Source organism: Anoplolepis gracilipes, chromosome 6 (genome assembly GCF_047496725.1).
Source record: "Anoplolepis gracilipes chromosome 6, ASM4749672v1, whole genome shotgun sequence".
NCBI classification, from domain to species: Eukaryota; Metazoa; Arthropoda; class Insecta; order Hymenoptera; family Formicidae; genus Anoplolepis; species Anoplolepis gracilipes.
Genome location: NC_132975.1, coordinates 2,899,360 through 2,918,567, shown reverse-complemented (window position 1 = coordinate 2,918,567; position 19,208 = coordinate 2,899,360). Strand labels below are relative to the sequence as shown.

Sequence of the window (19,208 nt, the reverse complement as noted above, 5' to 3'; positions counted from 1 at the left end):
AGTCATATAATATTATATATATAGTTATACCATAAATGAATAAATAATAATAATATATGACTATATTTGGCAAGATATAATCAGATATTAATAAAATCTACATATGGTAAATTTTGTATGGATTTTTTTTCTAGGAAAACATATACAGTTACATTATTGTCGTTTTATATACGTATATATTAAATTTACAATCCTCACTTGTACATTCTATTCTTAAAGTAACCTTAATAGCTTAATGCATCTTAAGACTTAATTCATTAGATATATATAAAATAAATAAAAAGAATAGTCAATTTTGACTTTAATTATTTGCATAAGTGTCCTAAGTGATTGTTTTCAAAACACAGACATTGATTACGCTTTGTCTGATCATTCCTGAAAACGGCAACATACTATATAATGGTAGCTTCTAGGACATTCTTTTCAATAGATTTAATAATCAGGATTGAGTTTATTGCAATGTAATATTAAAAATAACGATTAATAATATTATTGAGAGAATGTCACGGATAGTTGAACTATATAAAGAGTCAAAAACAAATTTTTATATCTGAAAGCGTAGGCATGAAAAAATTCATTAGATTTATGCACAAAGGTTGCTTTGCTGTGATTGGTTGGTTCCCAATGTCCAACAGTAACCCCAACCGCAGCCGAACCCGCAACCTATAGTGTAATCACGGCTTAATACTCAGATATTGCTAGCATCCGCAGGAGAGCGGGCACAAACATTACGGTGCAGACTATTCTCTCTCTCTCTCTCTCTTTCTTTCCACTTCCCCCCTCTCTCTCTCTCTCTCTCTCTGTCGTATTTTTTCTACGTGCATACCTCAAATAAAGCAAATGCTCGGTCTATGCTTTTGTTTATAATTCTATGGTTGCTTTAATACTCGATCGTAATTGGCCGACTCGCTTATTGCTTACGTCTTAGGGCGCATTGCAGAGGCCGCTTTAGGCCAGAAACACACAAAAAAACTTAAGCCATAACTGAATCGATCAATTACAGTCGAGAATTTAAGTAATAGCTGTTTGGTGATTATAAAAATCTAATGTATTAGCATGATTTTTGGTGATTTCAATAAATATATATAAGTAAAATTCGTTAAATTATACATATAAAATAAATAAAAGCAGAAATTACTATAGACATTAATTATTTAAATAATTGTTTTAATGATCATTTTTAGAACACAAAATCTCCTTTTCTGAATAGACCTGAAAACTGCAAGATAATATACAATGGCAGCTTCCGGGACATATTTTCAATAAATTTAATAATAAAAAACTTAGCTCTTTGTAATGTAATATCTGAAAATGAAAAATGATTATTAATATTATTAAGAGAATTTTATGGATAGTTTGTATTGTAAGAATAAATGTATTTAATTTATATTAATGCAGAAAAAGTAAAGGCTTTTACATATAAAATCCGTAGCCGTAAACTTAACCGTAACCTCAACCAATTCTAATCGAGTATTTGGCTCTCTGAAAGTCATATGCTCGATTAGGATTGTTTGATTCTTACGGTTACGGAGAATAGTCTGCACCGTAATGTTTGTGTCCGCTCTCCTGCGGATGCTAGCAATATCTGAGTATTACATATATGCATAAATCTAATGAATTTTCTTATGCCAACGCTTTCAGATATAAAAATTTGTTTTTGACTTTTTATATAGTTCAACTATCCGTGACATTCTCTCAATAATATTATTAATCATTATTTTTGAATATTACATTGCAATAAATTCAATCCTGATTATTAAATTTATTGAAAATATGTCCCGGAAGCTGCCATTGTATATTATCTCACAGTTTTCAGGACTATTCAGAAAAGAAGATTCTGTGTTCTGAAAATGATCATTAAAACAATTATTTAAATAATTAATGTCCACAGTAATTTCTGCTATTATTTATTTTATATATGTAATTTAACGAATTTTACTTATATATATTTATTGAAATCTCCCAAAATCATGCCAATACATTAGATTTCCATAAAAAACATTTTTTAAGGACATTTATAAGGCCAATATTACATTTGTCATACGACAATTTTTCAAGCGTATTGATTAGCTGTAGGATAGAAGAGTTCTCAAGTCTCTAGAAATTTTCTATCCTGAAGCCAATCAACACGCTAGAAAAACTTGTTATACGACAAATGTAATAGTGCCTTAATGCTGCTTCATAAATGACATATATTTACAAAACATCGAAGTAATTATAAATTATAAATTATCTCGCTAATATCAAAACATTTTAATTAAATTTTTAAACGTTTGTGTAAAATCTTGATATTATTGATAATATCAATATTCTTCAATTATACGGATCTATCTAATCTATTTACAATATTTATTGTTCATAGTCTATCCAAAAGTCAGGATCTATAATATATTACTTCATCGATCGCTCTATGATTAATTACCTCGTGTCGAGTATGGCTGCGTTCAGCAGAAAAAGCAAATCAGTGAGCGTTTAGTGATTCTTTATTGTGATTAATTTCTGCACTTAGATCCAATGAAGATCTAAATGCAAGAATCAATCACAATAAAGAATCACTAAGCGCTCACTGATTTGCTTTCTCTGCTGAACGCAGCCTATGATGGCTGATTTAAGATTATAGTTAATTTTTAATTATATTAGCTAATAGTATATTTTATTTCGTTTAAAAGTCATTTCATTTCATTCGTTTTATATATACATGGCTGAATCACATTATACGAAAAATGTCACAATATATATTATATTTTTGTAATGATCATAAATATCACGTAACAAATATAAAACATAAAAGAACGAACATTAAATGTATAATTAATAAGAATCGTAAAAAAAAATGTATTACACATACAATTGCACAGAATAGTAAGTATCATTTCTTGTATTTAACATAATATATAATTTTTCCAATGCAAGAGCGTATATATTGTGTATATTGAGCATAGCAATACCTAACCTTATTATATTATAGATATTTACTATATACATATATTACATTACACAAGATTATAAATGATTATAAAATTAATATCAATAAACCACAAAAATATATTGTTATTTGCACAATACCATACTTTTTAATCTTTTTAATTAAATTTTCATAGCAACATGTTACCTTCTAGTTGTAATTACATGCTCTATTTTTACAGAAAGCAAAGATGATCTTTTCGCAATTGCTAAAAATTTGAATGCAAATAATCCATACATTGTTCTGGAAAATATAAATTCAATTGTTAATGATAATAGTAAGTTGTATAGTTTTATCAATCAAATTCTGAAATTATGTGCAATATATTACGTTTCTATTTTCCTAATTATATTTCTATTTTTTGCAGTAATACCACAAAAAGATAATTGCCATACTAATATGAGTTGTACTAATAAAGATATAAATACTGATAATTTTAGTAATGCAATTGAATTTAACAATATAATATTTCTTGATAATGGATATAGTCACAATGCAGTAATAAATAATGCAAATAATAAAAAGGACATAATTCTACAAAACATGTTGACTCTGTTAATGCTATCTTCCAAAGACTGTGGAGTAAAGGCTGTGAATTTTAATGTAACAGTTTCTTCTGATAATAGCAATAATTATAATGAAACAGTAGATATTAATAATTCTAAGAATGTTCATAATTCTGATGATAATATTTTATTTTCTTGCAATAATGACAAAAATCATACTAGCATAATAAATAGTACTCTTGGTGTCAACAATTCGACGATTGGTGTCAATAATTCGAATAACACTAATTTTGATAATAATGTGATAATTTCGCATGAATGCAATGACAATAGCTATAAAGCGATAGATGATGATATCGGTACCAATAATTCTATGAATAATAATTTTGATAACAATGTATCACATTCCTGTGATAATGACAAATGTCATAATATAGTTGAGCATAGTGCTATTAATGTCAACAATTCTACGAACACTGATTTTGATAATAATATGATGAATGTTTGTGATAATGAACATACTCATGATAGAATAAATGGTGAAAGTTATGTCAACAATCCTACGAAACATGTTGATTGTGATAATGCCATGATATTTTCCAAAAATTGTAATAATGAGCATAATAGAGTAAAGACTGTTAATCTTAATGTAACATTTTCCTATGATAATGGCAACGGTCAAAAAATGATACATGGTGATATTATTCAGTAATTCGTTGAATGACGACAATATACCACTTTCCTGTGATAATGATAAAGGTCATAGCATAGTTAATAGTGCTAACAATTTTACGACTGACACTGATTTTGACAATAATATGACGTTTCCTTGTGATAATAACAACTGTAACATTATAGATAATGATATTATTACTAATAATTTTATGAATAATAATAATTCCTGTAACAATGTGACATTCACCTGCGACAATAATAATATCAATAATTCTGAAACTGGTGTAGTTCTCAATGATGTCATGATATTTCCCTTTGATAATAATTCTAGTATATTGAATGATCTCACTAGTGCCAAAACTTCTATGAATCACACACACAATGATAGTGATAATCATATAACATTTTCATATGATGACAATATTATTGACAACATTGCTTGTGCAAACACAACGAATACTTCCGAATATTTACCTTCGGAAATTACAACTGAAAGAGAATCTACAGAACATCATGTCAGCAATAATATATCTATAACTAATGAAAATAATATATCTGCAACTGATAAAAATTGTTCAGCTTCACTAATAGATATTTCTTCTGTAAATACATTCGGTTGTCGAGAAGAGAATTTATTTGTTCCATTTTCTAAACCTAATGGCCTTCAGAAAAAGAATTTTTGTTACTATTGCAAAAAAATTCAAAGCAAAATTGCACGTCACTTAGAAAGTGTACATAAATCGAAACCTGAAGTAAAAAAATTTGTATTGTTACCAAAAGGTAATATATTTTATATAATTCTTATAATATATGTAGAATTTTAAATATATGTACACAATTTATATATACAATAAAATAATATATATATTTAAACACTATATTACACTACGCATATACCTATACACAATGCAATACGATATATATTTATATATACAATACTTATAAAATATATGTACAAGATGAATATATAGTATAATATAATTTATATACGATAAAATCCTATAAAATTTTATTTTATATTTTTTATAAATATTATTAATATTGTTAATATTCTTATTGTAATTTTATTCATTTGTATAATCTAATATTTTATTTTTATTGTAGGTAATTTAGAAAGAAAAAAAATTATAGAAACAATTAGGAAGAAGGGTAATTTTATACATAACACAGATCCTTCTCTAAACACGGGAGAGTTAATTGTTTGTCGAAGGCCACCTAGAAATAGTTGTAAAACAATACAAAATTTTACGTATTGTGCAAAGTGTAAAGGATGGTTCACTAAAAATATCAGACATCACTTTAAGAAATGTGTAGATGTAGGCACATCCAAAGGCAGAAATGTACAAATCTTAGGACGTACTGTGATGGGAAGAATCCATGAATGTGCAAGTGAAACAATAAGAAAAGTTTTATTCCCAGTTTTGAGGGAAGATGATGTAACACGATGTATTAGATACGATAAATTATTAATAACATATGCAAACAAACTATGCATTAAGTACAATCATCAACATCAACAAGATATGATTCGTGCTAGACTTCGATTATTAGAACGGTTTCTTATCGCAGTAAAAGAGTATAGATCTAACGTTACAGAGTTTTCTGATATATATGATCTTTCCATGTATGATGATTGTCTTAAAGCAGTAAATAAAATATCTCATTTTGATGCTGTTAATAAAAAATATGGTGCACCATCAGTTGCATCAAATATTGGGACATACATAAAACAAATTGGTAATTTGTTAATAAGTGAGTGCATAAAAACAAATAATATAGAAAAGCAAAACACCACAGAAAACTTTTTAAAATTAGTACAAGAAGATTATGGAATATCCATAAATAAAACAGTAGAAGAAAATGTAACACAACATAAAAGACAGAAAAAAGTTACACTTTCATCTACAAAAGACATAAAAAAGCTACATACTTAAAAAGCGAAAGAAAAGTATTATATACAAAGCTCCAGAAGAAATTTATGTACAAAACATGGCTAGGGCTTGCAAAAGTTACACTTACGTCTACACAAGTTTTTAACAGAAGAAGAGCAAGAGAAATTGAACGTGTTACCATAGAAGATTTTAATACTCGTGAAGGTATAACAAAAGAAATTTATTTAGATTTATATAAATCATTAGGAGCAAATTTACAACAGGTAAATTATTTTTATGTATGAATAAAATACACATAATAAATTGTAATGCGTGATATACATATATATGTAATGTATGGTGCGTAATATACATTATATATATATGTAACGCAAAGCAATAATTCTAATGAACTTTTGTATGTAGGTTGCTGATAAATACGTAAGATTTTTAATTCGTGGGAAATTAGGGCGTACGATGCCTGTCATATTAGATATGGAATTGGTTCAATGTATTGAACTAATTTTGAAGCATCGAAAGGATGCAATGTTCCTAAAAAAAAATCCATATGTGTTCGGCATACCTAGTAGTACTAAGCGTTATTTTAAATATTTAAGAGCATGTGTCCTTATGCGATATTTTTCTAAAAAATGTGATGCACAATTACCAACATTACAAATACCACATTCATTAAGAGGCACTGAATTACGCAAACATATTGCTACAACATGCATTACGTTGAATTTATCTGAAAATGAAGTGGATGATTTGGCGAACTTTATGGGACATCATGAAAAAATTCATAAACGCCACTACCGGCAGTCAATACCAGCAATAGAGATTATCCGTATGACAAAATTTCTTGAAGCAGCGTTAGGTGAAAATATGCAACAGCAATCTAATAATAGCGATTCAGGTATTATGTACTATACTACTTGTTTTGTCATTTTATGTGATATTTCAAAGTTATGTATATATTTACAAAAGTTTTTTTATAATAGATATTAACTATTCTTTTTTAATTTCTGAAACTATCTTTTAATTTCTGTATTTTATTTTTTTATTACATATAGTTAATCAGAAAACAAAATCAAATGCATTTATAAATCAGTTTACAAAAGTAAGCTCAATGTGCTATAACCATGGATATATATGTGCAGAAATGGAGCAAAATAACAATGAATACAACAATAAAATATTTCAGTCTTAATTTGGATCTTCTTCATTCATCAAAGTATGAATATGTTAAGTATGAATATGATATGACTGAAGAAAATTCAAATTGAGATCGAGACGATTCATATTATTACATTTATTGCTGTTTCGCTTAATTTTTACGTATCGACATCTGCGGTTGTAGCACACATTAGCCTTATAGTGAATTCGGCACACATGCACTAATTCTGTTCTAGTGTTGTCCCGACATGATGTGAGTGCAGAACTGTGTCCGTGCAGTATCAAACTGCACTGCTAGAAAAGTCAGTGCAATATTTTTTGCTCTTGTAGTTTTTTTTGTTTGTCCGAATATAAATTCGTCCATAGAGCAGTTTTCATTTGCTGAATACAACAATATGAATGCATTAGAACAGTGAGCATAAACTGAATACGTGGTGTTGAAAATATTCATTCGCACTCAGTGAGCACTAGTACAAGCGGCCGAATTCGCTATAAGTTTCATGAATCGATTTATATATATTTATATAACAATTATCGTAATATTGTATTATTATTAATAGAAGAGCAAGTACAAGATACAAATAAAGCTACATCGAATGAAGAATCAGAAAGCGATGCCGAAACATGTATAAGTTCAGGTGAGCTTTTTTCAGTACAATCTGAAAACAAATTTTCTAAAATTTGCATAACAAATAAACAAAAATCTGTAAAAAGAAAAATTGAGCATCAAAATCATGCAATTACGTATAACGACAATGATGAAAATTATTCTCCAAATATAAAAAAACGTCGCAGTAGTAAGTTTATTTTTTTTCTATTTTACACAGCTTTTATAAACTATAAAAGATTGTATACCCTTAAATATTATTTAGTTTTGCTTTTACATAAACAATGTCAGAATATATATTATTATAAGTTCTAATGTGTAATGTATATTACTGATACAATTTTAATACATTTTAATAAATATACTTTTGATATATATAATAAATATATTTTTGATTTAAAAAATGATAATGAACAATAGTCTACACTAGCTAAATGTAAGTTATTTATATTATTTATGTTTTTTGTTCATGTATTATCAATTTTTTAATTTTTCCATTACATTTATCATCTGCTTCTATAATTATAAATTTAACATTTTATTATTAATTAAAAAATGTTTTCACTATTCTAAGGAATATTTTAAAGTAAAACATTAGTATATATTATAAATAAAAATTTATATTATAAATTTGGATGAACTGTTCCTGTTTGTTTATTAGTATAATCTTATTAATTGTAATATTTAATTTATTTTGTAGCGTCCCCATATGGTCTAACAAAAAGAAGACGTTGGACAGACGAAGAACGCACTGCAGTTATTAAAGAATTTTTAGAGGAAATTACTAGTGGAAAGTTGCCATCTAACAAAAAAATTTTTTACGTAAAGGAAAAAAATAAATATTTAATCAATCGATCTGTTGCTCAAATTAAAACATGGTTACATAACTATATATCTGGCAAAATTAAGCGGTATTAAATGCACAAATGTTTACTCAAAAATATTTTAATAATTTATTCAGAAACAATACGTGAATTATTTTTGTTTAATGTTTAAGCTGTTAACAATCACAAAAACATCGTTTTTATTTTTTATTTTCTGCAAAAAAAAGGATTATCTAATTTTAGTTAGTTCAATACAATCAACTTTAATTATTTTTGTTTAATGTTTAAGCTGTTAACAATCACAAAAATATCGGTTTTATTTTTTATTTTCTGCAAAAAAAGGATTATCTAATTTTAGTTAGTTCAACACAATTAATCAAAAGTTTACGTTTTGTTGCGCGAATTTCATAAAAAAGAAAATTAGAAAATATAGTACAAAATACGTGATATAGTACCAAGTCATATATTTTGTTAAACATATATTAAATGTTTATGATTATACGTGCAATGCATATGCTATATATACTATTATATAAGTATTACAATATATACATATATGTATACAGTGTTATATATAAAAAATATTTTTATTTATTTTAAATAAATATAAAATAAAGAATGACACCATTTTGTGCGACTACACATAAATTACTTCTTTTTACAATTCCTATTATACGAATATTTATTATTTAACCTTCTGTATTTCTGTTTCTCTATTATTATTATACAAAAAATAATACATCATTACACTTTTCACATATAATAAGATCCAATCGACATATAAACGTACATATAAAATAAAATGATTCTTCAGTGACAAAACTTTCCTCAATAAATTTTTAAAGATAAAAGTTAGCCAAAATTTTCTTAGACAGATTTCATCAAGCATCTCATGTAAAGCGTAATCAATCATAAAATTATCAATGAAATATTATTAAAAACAAAATATTATTAAAGACTCGCAGGTTTGAGCAAATTTTTGACCATTAGTGAATTCGACGGGTTCAAAAATAATTAAAGAATGTATCAACCGCATTTGTGTTATTTATATAAATGTTTAGAGATTAAAGCAATATATTTGCAATATAGTTTTATAATTTATAATTATTTTGATGTTCTGTAAATATATATCTATGAGGCAGCATATTATAAGTATCTTCGAAAATTTCTGTACAAATTAAAAGTATTGACATTATCAATACTTTAGTGTTAGTACTTTTATAAATACTTATAGTGTAATTCATTAAATTATTGAAATGATTAAAAGCATTAGTTAATTCCAACATTAAATATGTCATCTCCGCCGCCTCTGTTTAATTCCCCAGATAACACAAGCTATTCGAAAAGAATTCATTTTTATGTCACCAATTTTGAGATCCCTTTTGAAATACATATAGAATACATATAGAATACATTTTATAAAATGTATTCTATATGTATTTCGAAAGGAACTCAAAATTGGTGACATAAAAATGAATTCTTTTCGAATAACTTGTGTTATCTGGGTCCCGTCACTGTCCGTCGACAAGGACGTCTTTATCCTGTCACACCAGAGATATTTGCTTGAATCAATATTTTCAAGTTCCTGAAACAAACAAAGAAGATACAAGCTAAATACCATACATTTGAGATACTCGTTATATTCTAAAATTAGATTTGTTAATATTTAAAGTCATACATTGAAACTAAGCACACAAAATTATTCATGGTATATTAAAATCTAACAGATTTTGTTTAAAATTAACATTAATTAATAATTAATTATTATCAGTTATTAATTGTTCATTAAAAGATTAATAATTGTTATTCTAATTTAATTATTATGATTTCACTATATACCACTATGCTAATTTCAATATATTACATTCTAGTAATGTTAATATGGTATTATAATATTATAAATTAACATAATTCAAAACAATGAGTAAATGCACATGACAATTTAATTATAAATCTTAAGATTAAAAATATTAATTTATCTTAAATATTTATTAATCTTTAAATGATTAAAAAAATTAAATTTATTATCATATACAAAACAATCCTTAATATATGTATATTAAACACAGGTATGTGTACAATTAAATTAGAAGTCACATGTGCATACTCATTTAAAATTCTCTAATTAGGCTTAATAAGCTTGCGTATTTATACTCATCTGATCATTAATCCCACCAATAAACATGCATCGAGCCTCACAACTTTGACATCTGAATTGAAGCAGCAACTTGTACATATAGTGATAAAATTCAGAAAGACAAACATTCAACAGACTCTTCAGTAAGAACACCATCTAAAAAAATAGAGAAAGAATCAATAATGTATGTATTATAACAATATTCAGTCAATTATAGCAAATCAATATCACATTTATACATATATATTTTAAATCTAACATATATGTACCCATATAAAAGGCTAACTTTATTCTGATTTTATAATTAATCGTGACTAATATATATAATAATTAATAAATAAACATTTTTCTAAATTAAAAATAACATTTACACATACAACTGTGCGATTAATAGTAATAATGAATCACACAGTATATAACATCAATCAAGATTTTGATCTCGCTACACATATTCTTATGCTGTGCAACACTATGTATAAGTGTGACATGATCATATATATATTTTCAAGTGGACTATCAGCCCAGCTAAATAATCAGACGCCTGGCTATCCAATAAAATAAATATTTATGGGTACTGAAAGTTACACCTGAGATAAACATAAAATCTGGCTTTGCAACTCAAATTTTCACATTGTACATCACAGTACATGGAAATATCATGATATACCATACATTTTTAGATATATTATCAGCTCAACTAAGAGATAAAATGCACAATTTTCCAGCAAAACAATTGTTTTCGCGAGCTGACAGTTGCACTTGAGATTGAAGTGTATACATGTATATGTATGTATATGAATGCATATATGAATATTTTCAAAGGACAATCACTTTTCAGACTTGGAAACAGACTATATTAGACAAAAGTAAAACGCACAGTTCAGTCAAAATTTAACAATTACTTACATTGTTGATATCTGTCACTCACATAACCTCCTAACCTACACCTCTCCTCGTCTGAGATCTACCGATATGACACAGTCTTGAGATGCGACACTGCACTAAACGCACGCGTAACACTTTAACGACACTACACCTTCTCGCAATACCTGTTAAAACACCGACACGACCACACGTACACAAGCACACGAACGACAATTCGGTACCCGACCATCTGATCACTATCCACACGATCGCGTGGGCGCGCAACTTGTCACTTTAACGTCTCGCAATCGACCTTCACCCACTCATTATTAATGTTAATTAACAATGTTACATATGTACGATTACACACACACATATGTATGCATATTTTTCAGGTATATAATGTACATACATATATATGGTGTGCGTGCGCGCGCGCGCGTGTGTGTGTGTGTGTGTAATCTTAAATCAGCCATCATACTCGACACGAAATAATTAATCATAGAGCGATCGATGAAGTAATATATTATAGATCCTGACTTTTGGATAAACCATGAACAATGTGTTGTAAATAGATTAGATAGATCCGTATAATTGAAGAATATTGATATTATCAATAATATCAAGTATTTTTCATATACGTTTAAAAATTTAATTGAAGTGAAAGAATTTTGATATTAGCGAGATAATTTATAATTTATAATTACTTCGATGTTTTGTAAATATATGTCATTTATGAGGCAGCATTAAGGCACTATTACATTTGTCGTATAACAAGTTTTTCTAGCGTGTTGATTGGCTTCAGGATAGAAAATTTCTAGAGACTTGAGAACTCTTCTATCCTACAGCTAATCAATACGCTTGAAAAATTGTCGTATGACAAATGTAATATTGACCTTATAAATGTCCTTAAAAATTTTTTTTATGGAAATCTAATGTATTGGCATAATTTTTGGTGATTTCAATAAATACATATAAATAAAATTCGTTAAATTACATATATAAAATAAATGAAAGCAGAAATTACTGTGGACATTAATTATTTAAATAATTGTTTTAATGATCATTTTCAGAACACAGAATCTCCTTTTCTGAATAGTCCTGAAAACTGCGAGATAATATACAATGGCAGCTTTCGGGACATATTTTCAATAAATTTAATAATAAAAAACTTATCTCTTTGCAATGTAATATCTGAAAATGGAAAATTATTAGTAACATTATCAAGAGAATGTTATAGATAATTTGTAATATAAGAATAAATGTATTTAATTTGTATTAATGCAGAAAAAGTAAAAGCCTTCACACATAAAATCCATAACTTAACCGTAACCGTAAGAATCAAACAAGCCTAATCGAGCATTTGACTTTCGGAGAGCCAAATACTCGATTAGGATTGATATACATTTCCATTGCACATTTGCACGTTGTATTCTTTTCTTTTATAACTGAAGATAAATTGAATACTGTTATAATTAAATTTATCTGTAACATTTTTTTTATAATGTTAACAGTTATTTAAAATAAAAAATTACATTGTTAGAGAAACTCAAAATTATTTCATATGGATAGATCATTTAATATAAAAAGTTAGTTTATTAAGTAGTAAACAATCTGAATCTACAAATTTTATTTATTTACAATTATGTATCTGTAACGGTTAATTGTGATATGCTTAATTATATAAATAAAAGAAAAATAAACCAGTACATGTGGATATAATCCATAATTTTTACTTCATATACCAGCAATATTTAGTCAATTTACATATTGACATAGATTGCATTACTGCACAAGAAACATATCGTAAGAGCTAAAACTTGTATTTTAAAAGTTTGCAGAAGGTATTATTCCTTAAATAAACAAATATGTTCCATAAAAGTTATATACAGTTTTTGATCAATTGGCAGTTATCAGGTCTATATGTATACACAAAATGGCAGTTTTCAGGTCGTTTCTTTCAACACGAAAAAAACGCGATTATAAATGCTTCTTAAATGGTCACTTTACTAAACGTATTTATTTATTTAAAGAATAACATTTTTTGCAATTTTCGGAAACACAAGATTCACCTGCCACAAATTTTTTTTGCAGTAACGCGATTGATTTCTATCTGCAGATTGACCAAATACTGGAAATCAAAACTGTGGATTATATTACACAAGTAGTACAAAATTCTGTCAACTAAAAAAAGAAATAATAAATCGATATATATGTGGACATAGAACTGTGGTTCACAAAACTGTGATAATTTACAGTTTTAACTTTATAATTTTGGGCCGTTTCCGGAATATAGGTGTGGAAACTGACTTTATGGAAACTCTGTATACCAGCATTAATTGGTAATTCTGCAGATGACATCGATTGCGTTACTGTACAAAATATTGTGGGAACTAAACTTTGTATTTTAAAAGATTGCAGGAGATATTATTCCTTAAATAAACAAATATGTTCAATAAAAGTTATATACAGTTTTTTATCAATTGGCAGTTTTCAGGTCTGTATGTATACACAAAATGGCAGTTTTCAAGTCGGTTAATTTTTTACACGACAGATCCGAGATTATGAATAATTTTTAGAAGGTTCATTTTACTGAACGTATTTGTTTATTTAAAGAATAACATTTTCTGCATTTTCCAAAATACAACATTCACCTGCTACGAATTTTCTTTTTGCAGCAACGCAATTGATTTTTATCTGCAGATTGATCAAGTATTCATGTTGGAAGTCAAAACTGTGGATTATGTTACACAAGTAGTACAAAATTCTGCTAACTAAAAAAAGAAATAATAAATCGATATATGCGCGGACATCCACAGAACTATAATAAAATGGATATTGCTAAAAATGTATATGCCTATGCATTTTGTTGATGCAAAGAAAGGTATATTTTATATTAATTTACAATCACGCACGCAAATAGTGCTAGATATTTGCTCTTTGACGCACTTCAATAAGTAATTTTGCTTGTACAGTATGAGCCATTTTTGTACGTGAATTGTTGGATATTTGTGCGCAAAATGTTTTCTGAGATATTAAATAATTGCGCCTGTTACAATGAATTTTCGAAATTAAATAATTATTATTACTTTATAATAAATAAATATTATTACTTTGATTAATTATTATTAATTTATAAAAAATCCTTACAGATATGTCAACTATAACAATAAATATTAAAAATATTATAATGTCCTGGAAAATGCGAATTTACATAAAGTTATATTGCTATAAAAGACATATTTCAGGACATCATTGTATTTTTGCCATTGAAAAATACTAATTGTTATTTATTGCATTTGGAATTATTAGTTTTTTGTTCTTAAAGAAATTTCTATTAATGAAAAGCAATTTGTTCAATTGTAATTAGATTTATATACAATAAAAGAAAGATTCTGGAAACTGCCTATTTATATAAAGTCATATAGATGTAAAAAGGTATATTTCAGGACATTATTCTAATTTTGCCGTTTATATATATTAAATTCAATTTCTTACAATTAGAATTATTAGTTTTTCTTTCTTAAATGTATTTTCACTCATGAAAAATGATTTTGTTTAATTGTAATGTAATAAATACAAAATAAATGAAAGGTCCTGAAAACTGCCTTTCTATACAAAATTAAATTGGCTAAAAAAAATATGGCATATAAAAGAAAAATATGCTACCACTGGGTCTATATTAATGTTCTGCATAATATGAAATAATAAAATCAGGTAGTATAAAAATGTCCCAAAAACTGCCCCTGGACATATATATATATAATTATACATGATGTGTATTATATATATGCATATGTTAATGTACGCATATGTATATAATAGTTAACAAAAAATAGACGTTATAAAGTAGAAAAATTTCATATATAAAAGTATTTCATATATACATCATTTATACATATGTTAATATGCTTTATTGTAATATTTCAACAATTATAATCATACATATTTGTATATTAATGCATATATATACATATACATATATATAAATAAAGAAAATAATTACTTACCATACTCGCGATTCGCCACCATGTAAACACTAAGGTAATATCGATGAGTACAATTCGAGTGCAACACATCGTTTAGAAATATATATTCCGCAACCAATAAAAATGTTTTGTCACGATTGATGCGTTTCTATAATGAAACAATCATAGCATCATATGACAACACTATTGCATCGAGTATTGTTGAGTGTAGTTTACATCACGGTATTGTTAGTTTTTACATTGAAGCTATGCTTAAATATACTAATAAGAAAAAAGTCATATCGGAGAGACGCATTTCTTTGTCAAAAAGAATGCATCCGACATATGACTAATGTAATAATAAATAAGTCTTTCTTTGATGAAGAAAACATTGAAAGATCAGGAGTTGACGAAATTCCAGGTATGTCACATCAATTGCATGTATGCGAGGATACAGATAGGAAAAATGTGACACATAATGATGTGTTGACAACACAATCATTATCTGTTGCAGACACATTTTCTCAGTTATCTGTCGATGTATGCGCGACACAGGAAATTCAATCAGAAAAAATCATTGATATTTTTGATGATGATTCTGTCGGATCTGTGTCAAACGTTCGCGAATTTTGTGAAAATGTAAATTTGTCGAACGAAACGCATGCATATACGGATAATAGAAATGCAATAGATAATGATCCGACACAGTTATTAAATACATTTTCTGAAAATTCTGTAGATGCATGCACAATGATGGAATCAGAAAATACAATGCAAAGCAATATAATGAATAATATCGAAAATATCGAAAATATTGCTTTGTAAAATAATATGGATGATATCGAAAATATCGAAAATATTGCTTTGTAAAATAATATGGATGATATCGAAGATATCGAAAATATTGCTTTGCAAAATAATATGAATGATATCGAAGATATCGAAAATATTGCATTGCATGTTGATGAGAACATTGACGCGGGTCGTTTGTGTCCTGCAGAGATTAGTGGACAACATATCGTCGATTTCGGGCATGTTTTTGCTGAATTGCAGAGACTGTCCACTCATTGGATCAAATGCGGCGAATGTCGTTTTACTGATCTTATAATAACTAAAACGATACATCACGGTCTGAAAACCCAATTTTTTGTCGAATGTCGAATGTGTCACTTTAGAGATAACTTCTGGAGTGAACCAACAGACGATAGAATATTGGATGTCAATAGAGGTGCCGTATGCGGTACTATATTGACAGGGACTGGTCATAAGCAGCTTGAAGAACTTCTTGCTGCTGTGGATGTTCCATGCGTGAGTAGTAAAACGTATGTTAGATATCATAATGAAATGTCGGAAACCTTCGCCGTCGTCACAGAAGAAGAAATGCGCTTGGCTGGTGAAAAGGAGAGACAAAATTGAAAGAGGAGATGTCATAGATGGTATTCCACATATATCTGTAATAACAGACGGCTCATGGATGAAGAGACCCTATCACAGTGGTAGTTATGATTCTCCATCCGGAGTAGCTATTATTACAGGGTACTATTCCAAAAAAGTTTTATTTGTCGGTGTCAGAAATAAATATTGTATTATTTGCGCAAGAGCATCAAAACTTTGTTTAAAGCCTAAAAATCATAAATGTTATAAAAACTGGAGAAGTAATCAGAGTTCTACTAGTATGGAAAGTAACATAATACTTGAAGGCTTCCGACATAGTATAGACATGCATGGGTTAATTTATAGTAAATATATTGGTGATGGAGATAGTAATGTATTGAAAAAATTAAGAGATTTTCCACCGTATCCGAATATTGTTGTGGAGAAGATTGAATGCACGAATCATCTTCTCCACAATATGTGTAATAAAATACGCGAAGCGGGTAGTAGTGGTGGTAGAAATATCTCTAAATTAAAAAAAGTAGTTACAAACAGCGTGATGAAAATTCGGAATGTTGTAGTAAAGGCTGTAACGTTTCGTCGAAATTGCAAAGGAACCTGGGGCCAAAAGGTCGCAGGATTAATTAAAGAGTTAATAAATATACCCAGTATATTTATTTGGTGAGCATAAAGGTTGTTCTTCCCTTAAATATTTTTGTACTGGAGAACGAAAAGAAGGTGAAGAAAATCTTGTGCCCCAATTACAAAAGGCTGGATTATTATTAAAAATTGAATTTGCGATGAAACGTGTTATAGAGAATGCTGATAGTTTGCTATATCAATTTACTAATAATTCCGTGGAAAGTTGCAATGGAATTATTAGTAAATTCATTGGCGACAAACGTATTCATTTTGCAAGAAGAGGTTCTTATGAGACCCGCGTGAAAGCATCCGTAGTACAATTCAATACTTGGCAAGCATTGAGTTCTACTTGTCACGCAATGGGTAAAGAATCACCTGCATGTACGCTAATAATAGAAAATAGAAATATTTAAAAAAATAAAAATTATCAGCAACGCGCGCATGCGGCAAAAGAATTAGGTCTCTCTATTCGTACATCAAAATATTTTGCTAAAACTTTTACGGCCGATAAAGATTACGGACCAAACACGGAACGACCAGATATAGAAGATCATATGTACGAACAACCGAGATCTAATCATTATCAAATATTAAAAGATCAACAATGCAATCGTGCTGTATTGGAATGTGCTACACGGGGTCAGCATGAAAACCCGGAGTGGCACAACATACGGCGAAATCTCCTCACTGCTTCAAACTTTGGAAAAATTTGCAGCAGAAAAGAAACAACTTCGTGCCAAAATCTTGTTAAAGCAATTCTTTATCCTCCTCGACTGACGAATGCGGCTGTTGAATGGGGTAAAGAGAAAGAAATAATGGCACGAGAGCAATTGCAGATGGAGTTGGGAATAGAAATAAATGATTGTAAATTATTTATTGATGAAGAAATTCCATATCTTGCTGCAACGCCTGACAGCATTATTGGAGACGATACTATCGTTGAGATTAAATGTCCTTATGCAGCGCGGCAAGTGTCCCCCCCCCCCCGATGCAATGCTTAATAAGATTGCAGATGTTCATCGAATATTTGATAAAATGGATGACGCTCGTATGAATCAAAGACACACGTACTACTTCCAAGTACAAGGGCAGCTCCACATAACGCAAAGAAAATATTGTATTTTTGCTGTGTGGACACCCTTTGGATTGAAGTATACGTTTGTCGAGCGTGATGACAGATTTTGGGAATCAAAAATGTTACCACTGCTTAAACGATTTTATGAGGACTGCCTGATTCCTGAAATAATTGATAGTAGAGCGGAAAGAAATATGTCAATTCGGGAACCGCAGTATGTCATCGAAGCGTAGAAAGCGGCTCAGAAAAAGAAAGAGTGTCATTGAGTGATAATAAATGAAATTGTTATATAAAATATTTTTATATAAATATATTTTATAACTAAATTAAAAATAGTTTATTTTTTAAAATTATAATTTTTATTTATATTGGTCAATGACATCCTGAATTGCTTAGGAAGTAGTGGCGCGAAAAATTTTATTAGATAAGCGCTAAAAGGGGTTTTTAGTGGATACGAGTCCCACATAACCTTTCCGGAGCAGCCGGTGGGGTATGCATAAAGCATTTTCCCCTCAAAAAAAAAA

At 28.3% G+C, this 19,208-nt stretch overlaps 3 protein-coding genes and 1 long non-coding RNA gene across 5 annotated transcripts; 3 read left to right on the top strand and 1 right to left on the bottom strand.

Moving 5' to 3' along the window:
• The first annotated feature begins 2,307 nt into the window (after positions 1-2,307).
• Positions 2,308-6,080, top strand: LOC140666795 (uncharacterized). 2 transcript variants are annotated; one of them, XM_072894337.1, is made up of 3 exons: positions 2,308-2,862; positions 3,147-3,242; positions 5,251-6,080. In XM_072894337.1, exons 1-3 carry the CDS (start codon positions 2,724-2,726, stop codon positions 6,078-6,080), a joined length of 1,065 nt encoding a protein of 354 aa, XP_072750438.1. In that variant the 5' UTR covers positions 2,308-2,723. The 2 variants fall into 2 exon arrangements, with proteins under 2 accessions (XP_072750438.1, XP_072750437.1); XM_072894336.1 differs by lacking the exon at positions 5,251-6,080 and adding an exon at positions 3,333-4,183 and having other exon boundaries at positions 2,321-2,862.
• Positions 3,643-4,481, bottom strand: LOC140666797 (uncharacterized). Its single transcript, XR_012046864.1, has 2 exons — positions 4,394-4,481; positions 3,643-4,315 (listed from the first exon to the last, which is right to left on the bottom strand). It is a non-coding gene; the product is annotated as an uncharacterized lncRNA (long non-coding RNA).
• A 44-nt stretch (positions 6,081-6,124) lies between the features above and the next one.
• Positions 6,125-8,835, top strand: LOC140666796 (uncharacterized). Its single transcript, XM_072894338.1, has 4 exons — positions 6,125-6,301; positions 6,444-6,933; positions 7,754-7,831; positions 8,501-8,835. The coding sequence occupies exons 1-4, from the start codon at positions 6,125-6,127 to the stop codon at positions 8,716-8,718; spliced, it is 963 nt and encodes a 320-aa protein (XP_072750439.1). The 3' UTR covers positions 8,719-8,835.
• Positions 8,836-17,968: 9,133 nt separating this feature from the next.
• On the top strand, positions 17,969-18,917 carry LOC140667201 (uncharacterized). Its single transcript, XM_072894948.1, has 3 exons — positions 17,969-17,972; positions 18,123-18,576; positions 18,671-18,917. Exons 1-3 carry the CDS (start codon positions 17,969-17,971, stop codon positions 18,915-18,917), a joined length of 705 nt encoding a protein of 234 aa, XP_072751049.1.
• The last annotated feature ends 291 nt before the right edge of the window (positions 18,918-19,208 follow it).

Bases quoted from the DNA above. Each gene is read 5' to 3' on its own strand.
- LOC140666796 (XM_072894338.1), top strand. From the start codon at position 6,125: ATGTACAAAACATGGCTAGGGCTTGCAAAAGTTACACTTACGTCTACA. The intron at 6,302-6,443 runs GTAAATTATTTT...TTTTGTATGTAG, and splicing joins TAGGAGCAAATTTACAACAG to GTTGCTGATAAATACGTAAG. The intron at 7,832-8,500 runs GTGAGCTTTTTT...TTTATTTTGTAG, and splicing joins CGAAACATGTATAAGTTCAG to CGTCCCCATATGGTCTAACA.
- LOC140666795 (XM_072894336.1), top strand. From the start codon at position 2,724: ATGTCACAATATATATTATATTTTTGTAATGATCATAAATATCACGTA. The intron at 2,863-3,146 runs GTAAGTATCATT...CTATTTTTACAG, and splicing joins ACATACAATTGCACAGAATA to AAAGCAAAGATGATCTTTTC. The intron at 3,243-3,332 runs GTAAGTTGTATA...TATTTTTTGCAG, and splicing joins TTCAATTGTTAATGATAATA to TAATACCACAAAAAGATAAT.
- LOC140667201 (XM_072894948.1), top strand. The intron at 18,577-18,670 runs GCAAGTGTCCCC...TATGAATCAAAG, and splicing joins AAATGTCCTTATGCAGCGCG to ACACACGTACTACTTCCAAG.